This window comes from Aquila chrysaetos, chromosome 2 (assembly GCF_900496995.4).
Source record: "Aquila chrysaetos chrysaetos chromosome 2, bAquChr1.4, whole genome shotgun sequence".
Taxonomy (NCBI): domain Eukaryota; kingdom Metazoa; phylum Chordata; class Aves; order Accipitriformes; family Accipitridae; genus Aquila; species Aquila chrysaetos.
The window spans coordinates 10567204-10576943 of NC_044005.1; the positions used below are offsets into that span (position 1 = coordinate 10567204).

The following is a 9740-nucleotide window of genomic DNA, read 5'->3' on the forward strand; positions in this document are numbered from 1 at the left end:
GCTCACGTCTTCTTCCTCCTAATCCCAGCTCCTGCTAAAGTCAACCCAGATTTTAAGGGAGATGCTAGCGGGAGTTGGGGCAGACCTCAGCTCTCCCGAGCCCGGGAGAGACTGGGAACTTAAGAGAAGCCCTTCACGCAAGTTAGCCGACGTGGCTGCGGTCAGCCCGGTGGCGTTGGGATGCCGGCGGGCAGCGGCGTTGGGATGCCGGCGGGCACCGGAGCCCTTTGCCGGGCTGTCCGTGCACACTGCATCGCTCCTGCATCCGCGGGCTTGTCACCCGGGCCCCAGCACCCGCCCGCGGCCGTAAAGCAGCATCGCTCCGGGCAGGGCTGGTCCAAAGCTCGCTCGGGGCGTCGGAGGGAGAGCTGAGCCCGTGCAAACCTCCCTGATACTCTGGTTCAAATGCAGAAGTGGTGCTGGTTTTAGTCCTGCCCAGCGACTAAGGAAATGCTCGGTCAGGCTCTGACTGAGATACTGCAGCTCCTCACATGCCTAAAATTCCACATGGCCCTGAAAAAGAAAGAAATTATTAGAGTATAAAATAATAATAATTAAAAAAGCAGCACAACCATCTGTAAAACATTAGTAATAAAAAATAAAAATAAATAATAATAAAAACCCCAAACACCACAACCCTTCTGCTAAAGGGGGGAGGAGGAGGCTCAAGCTTACAACTCTAGCACGTTTTATTTTGTGTAAATTTATAAAGACAACAATCCTAGTCACGATTGTCACATTGTACAGCACATACCAATACAGTTGCAAACAGAACTCCACGCAAAACTAAGCGCTAACAGTAGCTTGAATCACTCTTCCTGCGATTGTCGTATCTAGACTAACAGTATTACGCTAACACTGAAGAAAAAATAGTTCACTATAAAACAGTGATAGAACGTTTTTATAAAATATATTCCATTCCAATAGCTTTTCTACATACTGTATACTATAAAACTCTCCCACAAAAATTAGTGTCTTTAAATATACATATTTAATCTGAACTGCACCAAGATTAAAAACAATTAAAAATATCAATGATTTTTTTTTTTTTTTACATTAACTTCACAGTATTTTTTTGTAGTAGAAGACAAATCCAGTGTTTAAAATGCAGAGCAGGACTGTTCCCTACAGAAACAGTAACTGCCCCACAGTGAAATAGTTTATGAAGAGACAAGCATAAGTGTGCCATGTTTTTAGTACTTCTCTGAAGAGTCATGAACCATTTTGAAAACATGCTCCGAGCTATTGCAACTTAAAAATAAGAGACACACACAGAGAGATAGCCAAAAAAAGTCACCTTAAGAACAAAAATAAGTGCAAACATTTTTTTACTTTAGAAATTCAAGCTATGAGGAGTGGGAACACAAATACCAGACTATGAGAACAGCGTGTTCATGATGTAGTCAAGAACGAGAAAGTCTTTTTTTTTTTGCCTTTTTTTTTTAAAAAAAACTTTTGCCCCATATTCACTGCAGTACAGAGCATGCTCATAGCATCAGTTTAATGAATTATTTCTATACTAAGATCAGACACAAACTTGTTTCAACTTCTCCCTGCTCCATACACTAATGATGTTCTTATGGCACATCCTATTTTATGATCTTCTAAAAAATAAAAAAAAAAGAAACAGTAATTGAAGACTGAAATGCAAAAAGTGTCACAAAAATGCAAAATTAAGATTACCAGCTTCAGTAATGCTGACTCTACATTAAGCTCTTTACATGTTGTTCAACATGCAAAACCCATTGTTATAAAATTTAAAGTGAAGTGTAAATTAACTAGTTTTGAAATAGATTAACAGTAATAATTCCACTTCAAAAAAAAAAATCTAATAAATACTATATCAAGTATCTTCAGGAGAAAAAAAATAACTTAATTTTAGTAGAAAGAAAAATAACTTAATTTTAGTAGATTTTGTTCAGTGCTATTTCCAATCACAGCAAAAAGGAGAAAAAAAAAAAAAGAGAGAAAAAACTGATTAAGTAGAATAAGACCACAGTACCAAAGCCACTTATGTTCAAGATACAGTACTCTCCCACAACTTTCATATGTAACAGGTTCAGCAAAAATATTTTACAGTCAAGAAATGAGACTGAAAACAAAACCCAAAACTATAAATAGAAGCAAAATTTCACATTACATGTACATTCATAGTTTAAGAGATGAATAATAAGAGGAGGCTGTAACAAGTATATCCTGATTTTCTTTAAAAGAGGAAGTACTTATTTTTTAAAAAAATAAAAATAAAAAAAAGAAATCAATCCCATATTATTTATGTAGGTAGTGCTCAGTTTTTGGACCAGAGGGGGAAGGCATTGGGAAATTTTTTCTTCATAAGATGAAATACAGTATTTTAAGCACAACTTTTAAAAATAATCTAACTCAGTGCTTCAAATTAATTTTAAAATAAACGCTTAAGTTCCACAAAACAACTCCAGGAGTGTCAGGAAAGCTGGTGAAGCAACACTAACGCAGCAGAACAACATTCAAAACCCTCAGATATTATTATTATATTTCAGTCGCTTGTACATGTACCTTGAATGGATTATTTGACTGGAAGGGAATAATCTGATATTTACCGACATGCACAGACCAAAGGATGCTCTATTAGGCAAGTAATTGAGTTATTTGGAGTAAAACTGGTAATAGTTACAGGCAGCCTCAGTTTACAAACAAACTAAAAAAAAAAAAAAACAAAAACAACCCACCAAAAATACCCCAAACCCCTCCCCTGAACAAGTGGGAGACATGGGGGAAAAAGTTGGGCCACGTTTTCCCTCCAGCAGTTTATCTTCACACTGCCCCTTTGAAACCCTGGCGATTGCACAGAACTTGGCCCAGAGGGAATCACCAACTTCATAAAAAATAAAAGAAAATATAATTCCAAGCTGCCGATTTTAGCTTAGCAGCAAACTTTTTGGACAAGATAGCAGGGCATCTCCTAACACGTGTGGTACGAGTTACCTTGAACTGAGACACCCCAGGAGCCCGACATCGAGAGGGGTTTTTTAGCTGCTTTAGGGCTGCTGTCCCTCCCCACCAAGGGGGAGAGATCAGCCCCTGGGTGTCGATATGGGAATGAAAATATTCACGTATCATATGATTTTTTCACACGCCCTAGCGCGCATCCTTCAACATTTCAGGAGTGAATATGCCGCAGACGGAAAGAGTTTTTCCATCCACGTTTTATGCTCAAAAGCAGCTTTTCAGTAGGTGAGCCCAGGGAAGAGGATGGGTGGAAGGGGAAAATTTAAGTCAAGTCCTGAGGCAAAAACTTCTCATTCAGATTTTAGGATCGATTGCAGAACTATTCTAATATAATAAAGAGAATAAAAAATGACCAGTACCAAAGATGCAGCCAGGAATCCTCAACCCCCTTATAATTTGGGCCAATTTAAGGTCTCGTCTAGCTCTGTAACATAAGAGTACATCTGCATACTCTGCGATATGCGGACAAGTTTCTCTACACTGAAATGTATTTAAATCATAGTTCATCTCTTTGGATGTTTCTATGCAACACGCAGAGAGCATTAGGGGAGCTTAACGGAATCCAAATTTTTCTCCGGAATTTGCTGATAATCTTTTTTCAAACTAAAAAAAAAAAAAAAAAAAAAAACCACAACAAAAACCCAAAAAACCCTGACCACGAGGCAAGTACTTCCAGCATGAAAACAGATGCTAAATCATTGCAGAATTACTTAGATCATTTCACATTAATAATGTAACATGGGTGCGCAAGAGAAGACCTAAAGAACAGTGCTGGGAAGGGCGAGTGGCAGGGGAAGGGGGGAGATGGAGAGGTGGAAGGATTGCATTAAAAGGCCTCTGGAGTGTATACCTCTGCATCTTTTAAAGATCATATACCTGAAGTGAATATCACCAAAATAAAATAAAGGAAGGGAGGGAAAAAAAAATTAAAATTCAGATGCTGCCTTTTTTTCCTGTTTTGTTTTAAAAGGGCGGAGGGGGAAAAAAATTTAAAAAAAAAAAAAAAAAAAATCGCACGTCTCAAACAACCAAGGACTTTACAAGGCCACAATGAAATTTGCGGATATGTCTGTACAAATCCCCAGACTGCGTGAACCGTCTCTCGCACCACTTGCACCCGTGGGGCTTCTCCCTGGTGTGCACCACCGCGTGGCGGCTGAGGTTGTGGGAATACTGGAAGCTCTTTCCGCACTGGCCGCAGGTGTAGGGCTTCTCCCCCGAGTGAGTCCTCTCGTGCCTCTTTAAGGTGTACATGCAAGAAAAAGTCTTTCCGCAGAGGGTACAAGTGGGGACCGACCCGTCGGGGGACAGGCGGGTCCGGGAGCCGTCCTTGTCGCGAAAGTGAGAGCTCAGGTGGAGCTGAAGGATGTGCGGGCTCGGGAACACCTTGCTACAGAGGGGGCAAATGCAGATATGCCCGGGAGGCACGAGGACGCCCGAGGAGGAGATGTCCGACGAATCCATGTCGTCCTCGCTCTCGTCTCGCTCGTGATCTATATCCTCCTCTCGGGCATGAGAGCTGCCATTCCCCGCAAACATGTGTCCTAACCCTGTCACTAGGCTTTTGGCTGAATTCCCAAAATGCTGACTCTCCGGACTCCTGGCTTCGCCGTCCTCCTGATCTGACAGCAAGTCTTGTTCATCTTTAACAAGTGGCTCGGTACCCTGCTGCTGGCTGTCGGAAGCCAGCTGTCCAAAGACATAGGAGGGGTGTAAGGAATCTCTCCCCGGCACGGGCTTGAAAGACAAATCCAGCGCGCAGTCCACATCACTCGAAGCCAGGGGATGGTTAACAGACCTTTGGGACAAAGGTCCCGTGGAACTATTGACATTAGCCTTTGTTTTTCCAGCTGCTGCGGCGCACGGTTCTGCCTCTGTCGGCACAGAGCTGACACTTATATGATCAGAGGACCAGGCGGGGTGACTGCTGACCTTTTCTTTGCCTGCTGCTCTCTCGTATTCTGCAACGCTGAATTTTTGTTTGTTTCCTGGGTCAAACTCGTGGACCAGGGGCACTCCGGCGTCTAGAAAATGCTCCGCTTTCTCCAAACTAGCCGCCTCATCATTAATCTTCTCTTCCGAACATAATTCTTTATCTTTCAACTTGCCCTTGCAGACTTTCACAATGTCATACATGTGAAGGTAGCTAGCCGCAGCCAGCACATCTTCGACCGGGAGACTGTTGAATTCCAGCTTTCCCTCGTACATGAATTCGAGCAGCAGGCTGAAGGCAGGGGCTGTGACAATGTCACTGTTCAGATGCACAATATCCCTTTTGTCTAACTGGTCCCTGTAGAAAAGATGGAAGTACATACTGCAAGAGGCAAGAACGGCTCTGTGAGCTCTGAATTGAGCTTCTCCAACTAAAACAGTACAGTCACACAGGAAGCCCTGGTGACGCTGCTGACTCAGACACTGCAGCAACTGGCGGCTATGGTCTGGAAACTCCATTCTTCCTTCATAACCTGTTCAAAACAGGAAAAACTTGAATGCTACTGTAAACTAAAGCCTCCTAGCAGCTGTAACAAACAGATCGGCTTTTTGGTAACACAAGCCAAAGAAACAGCCTTGGAGATAACGTTTACTGTTAATTGTCTATAATAGTTTTATTAAGGGGGGGCGGGGGGGGGGGGGCGTGGAGAAAAAAAACCCCAACACAACATGCTTCTCATCCTTTCGCACCTGCTCCGAACAGGAAAAACTTGATTGTAAGTAAACAAAAGCTAGTAAAGCAGCAGCCCCTCCAACCTTTGTTTCTCTCACTAAGCACTTTAATAAAATTAAGAGGAGGAAAGCACACACGGGGAAAAAAAAAAAAAAAAAAAGCATAAACTCCCAGGCTGTCTTCCCAGCAACACTAACTCGGGGCATCTTTTAATAAAGCACATTACCCACGTCACGCACATACACACACGCACATTTAAACTTTATCCTCAGTCGTTATGCACCGAATCACAACAAAACAGCGGCAGCGGGCGCTGGGGAAGAGCCGTTTTTGCAGGGAGGGAGCAGGGCGGGGAGAAGCGGCCCCGGCCCCGGCATGCGGAAAGGGGCGGAGGGGAATGGGGGTGTCGGGGGGGGGGGGGGAGAATAAAAGGAAAAAGTTTCCCTTGAAGTTATTAAAAGCCAAGGAGGGAAATCAGCGGCGTAAGGCCAGCGAGAGGGCAGGGCTGAGGCTGCAGCCGGCTACCTGCGGCGGCCGGGCGCTTACCTTCCCGCGGGGCGCGGCGGAGCCGGCCGCGGGCGCGGAGCCGGGCGGGCAGGAGGGAGCGCGGGCGCGGGTGCGTGCGCGAGTGCGAGCGAGGCGCGGCGGGAGGGAAGGGGGGGGGGGGGGAGAGAGAGGCAGGCGGGAGGGAGGGAGGGAGGGAGGGAAGGAGGAGTGCTCGGTTTGCTAATTACACCGCAAGCTGGAGAGTCAGCTGCTCTGACTTCACTGCGATGGAAATGCTACCTCCAGCTGTGCGCCTTTTAATGCCATATGTTACTCCAAATCTCGCTACCAGCCAACCACAGCTTGCTGCCTTTTAAAGTTCCAGCAGCCCCATTTATAGCCCGCGATTAAATCCCACAAACTTGCCCCGAGCCCGCCCCCCCCCCCTTTTACATACTCCCCCCCCCCCCACCACCCCGGATCCCACCTTCCGCCGCAAAGTTGCTCCCCGCAGCCCGCCGCGGTGACCTTCGCCGGCGCCCGGCTCCGCGCAGCGCGGGGGGGAGGGCGAGGGAGGGGGGGGGCACCGCGGAGCCGCTTTTCAGATTTCCCCCCCCCCCTCCCCGCCGCCCTTTGCAGCCGCGCTCCCCAACTTTGCGGGGAGGACTTTCCCTTCGCGGGGGTGGGTTTCGCCCTCCCTCCCTCCCTCCCGGCCGGCTCAGCGCCTACTTACCGGCGTGCGACGGCGGGGCTGGGCGTCCGCATGTGCGCGGCGGTGCGCGGCGCTCCGCGGGTGCGGCGCGGGGCCGGCGGCGCGGCGGTGTTGTGGAGCAGGTTGTTAGCCGGCCGCTCTCGCGATACTTTCCCTCCGAGCCGCGGGTGCGTGTGAGTGCGTGTGTGTGAGTGTGTGTGCGTGTGTGTGTGTGTGTGTGTCCCCGTCTGGTGCACACAATAGCCCCCGCCGCCCCGGCCAGCCCCGCCGGCGGCGGCCGGTGTGCGCTGCCGGCTGCGCCCTCCCCCCCTCTTCTCCTCCTCCTCCTCCTCCTCCTCCTCCTCCTTCCTCCTCCTCCTCCCCCCCTCCCGGCCGCTGCATTGGCAGCGCGGCCGTCCCGCTCCCAACTCCGCTGCGCCGCCGCGGAGAGGGCGCGCACGCCCGCCCGCTGCAGCCCGACGTGCCGCGGTTGGGCTGCCCGGCGGAGAGCGGGGCCGCCTCCGCGCCCGCGGAGGGGCCGGGGGGGGGGGGGGGGGGGAAGCGCGGCAGCGGGAGTTGCGCGGCGCCTGCCCCGCGGCGGGGATGGGGCGAGAAGGCGAGGCGCTCCCCCGGATTTATCTTAAGTTGCGCGTCAGCGGATAAATACCAGATGCCTACGGATTTTTCAAGATGACCTTTTCGATAGTTGATTTGAATTTTAAATTTTAATTAGCTGTAATCTCATCAGAAGTGAGCGCCGTCAGAGGGAGAGAGCGCAGAAGCGCGGGGCCGGGGCCCGGCCGCGGTTCCCAGCGCAGCGCCCGGGGGCAGACCCGCCCGCCCCCGAAATCCGCCGCAAAACTCCGGCCCCCGGTGCCCCCGGAGCCCCCGGTGCTTCCCTCGCCCCGCGGGAAGCCGGCGCGGGGGGGACGCGTCGGTGCCGTGGGTTGTCCCGGGAGGCTCCGGGCTGCAGCAGCGCCCGGGGGGGGGGGGCGGAGGTGGCCGCAGACCTGAAGCGGCGGCTTGAGGGTCGAGGTCTCTGCTTAGGGTTTTTGCTGCCCTTGAAAAGAAAAAGGGATGAGATTGAGAGGGCTGTTAGGTTTGGGTGGGCGGAGGAGGGGGGAGCGGAGGAGTGGGGTCACTTCAGAGCTTCCCTGCGCACACGCTGCGTGGTGCCAGTCGCAGTCTCTAGCCCCTGCTTTAGCCTCCAACAAGTAAAGCGGGGAAACTCCTTTCTCTTCCTTCCTCTAGGTTGCCTCGTCTAGATTATAAAATCCGCAGGATAGCAACTTTTTTTTTTTCCTTCCCCCCTCTATGTCTTTTCCAAGGCACGACGGTAGCATTAGCACCTTAAAACATTGGGTTTATCGATTGGTGCATTTGTTACTAATTTAATCCCATTCTTTGATACTCTATCTTTAGGCTCTTTGTCGTGGAAGTCAGGGTCTACATTGCCGACACCCCTTTTCTCTCACGAACCTCAACTATTTCCATTGGCAGCGAACGCCAGGATATTTAGGGGGTTTTTGAGCGTTAATGACTGCATTGTCACAAAGCTCTCCTCAGGTATTTGGTAATACTATCACCCATACCATTCAAATTGGGAAACTCCAGCCCAGAATGTGGAGGTGCCTGGCTCCAGCGAAAGAGTTAAAGGTGCTGGGGTTAAATCTGTCACCGTTCAGTAAAGCTGAGAGCTTTATCTATTTGTCCACGATGGCAGACGCGATCTGGGAACGGGAGCTCTCTGTCCTTCTAAAGATGCTACTATCCTGCAGCCGCAGCCTGATAATACAGGCTCTGCCAAAAGTGGAACGATTTCTTCCCCAAAGTGCGGGTGCAGTTTCCACAAAGTTACTCTGTGGGTTTGTGGATTTGTAGAGTTTCGCTGTCTTTGTACACTGGAAATGTTAGGCAGTCTCTTGTACTCGTATGACTTATGCCGCTTGGCAGAAATCCCTTATTTTGTGTAATTCATTGTTCATTTTTCCCCCCTCCCCTTTAATAATAAGGGGAGAAAAAATAAGATAAAAAAAGAACCAAGGTTTTAATTCCTGTTTGGGTGCTGTAAGCTAGGAATAATTGTCTACAATCTAGCAGTGTCTTATTTTTAGTAAACCAATTACAATTTCACAGTATGTGTGTGGTCATTACCGAGTTTGAAATGTCAGAAAACGCAACAGCAGGTATCCATTTTGTGCGTTGTTGGCTTGCTTTTTCAGGACTCAGAAATACTATACTCGCCTTCACACCAAGGCAACGATAGGTACAATACAGGTGTTGTACTGATTTAACTACGGTTGTATAAAATACTGGTAGTACAACTCTCTAATGTAAACAAGCCCGAAGTCATTACTGGGGGCAAGGCAACAGGAAGAACTGCCCCAGAAACTTTATTCCGAGAGCTCCTGTGTGTCTGAAGGCCCTCCTGAAAGCACGACGCGGAAAGCAAACCGTCTGCTTTCATCTCCCTGGCCCCTGAGCCCTTTGCAGGCTGAAGGCTCCCCTACCGCGAAGCCCAGAAGAGGCTCCGTTTTCAGCCCTTCCTCGAGGGAATGGAGCCAGGCAGCAGCTGCTCGGCCGATACGGAACGCTCCGACCGGCGTCCGTGCTCGGGGGAGATCGCGACCATCGCGCCGCCGAACGCGAGGATGGCTCATCGGGGACGGGGACTGGTGGAAGGTGTCGGGAGCCACCGTGTTACGCATCCTTGTGCGGCCACGTGCGTTCCTGGGTCCGGCTATAACCCTCCTGGGCGCCAGCGAGCCTTTTGCTGCTTATGGAGCCTTCTAGAGTTGAGAAGAAACCCAGGTTTAGGGCAGAGAGAGTAAAAATCAGTGGTGCTGGCAGGGCTTTCACTTGCCGAGCAAGGCTAGCCCCGCTCCTGGTTGTTTATGCTGCCTGGACACC

General features: G+C 49.3%; 1 protein-coding gene across 1 annotated transcript; it reads right to left on the reverse strand.

The window, feature by feature from the left end:
- Positions 1-671: 671 nt before the first annotated feature.
- ZBTB42 (zinc finger and BTB domain containing 42) lies at positions 672-7090 on the reverse strand. Its single transcript, XM_030007037.2, has 2 exons — positions 6873-7090; positions 672-5453 (listed from the first exon to the last, which is right to left on the reverse strand). The coding sequence occupies exon 2, from the start codon at positions 5437-5439 to the stop codon at positions 4009-4011; it is 1431 nt and encodes a 476-aa protein (XP_029862897.1). The 5' UTR covers positions 5440-5453; positions 6873-7090; the 3' UTR covers positions 672-4008.
- Positions 7091-9740: the final 2650 nt, after the last annotated feature.

Coding starts and splice junctions, on each gene's coding strand:
- ZBTB42 (XM_030007037.2), bottom strand. CDS start 5,439: ATGGAGTTTCCAGACCATAGCCGCCAGTTGCTGCAGTGTCTGAGTCAG.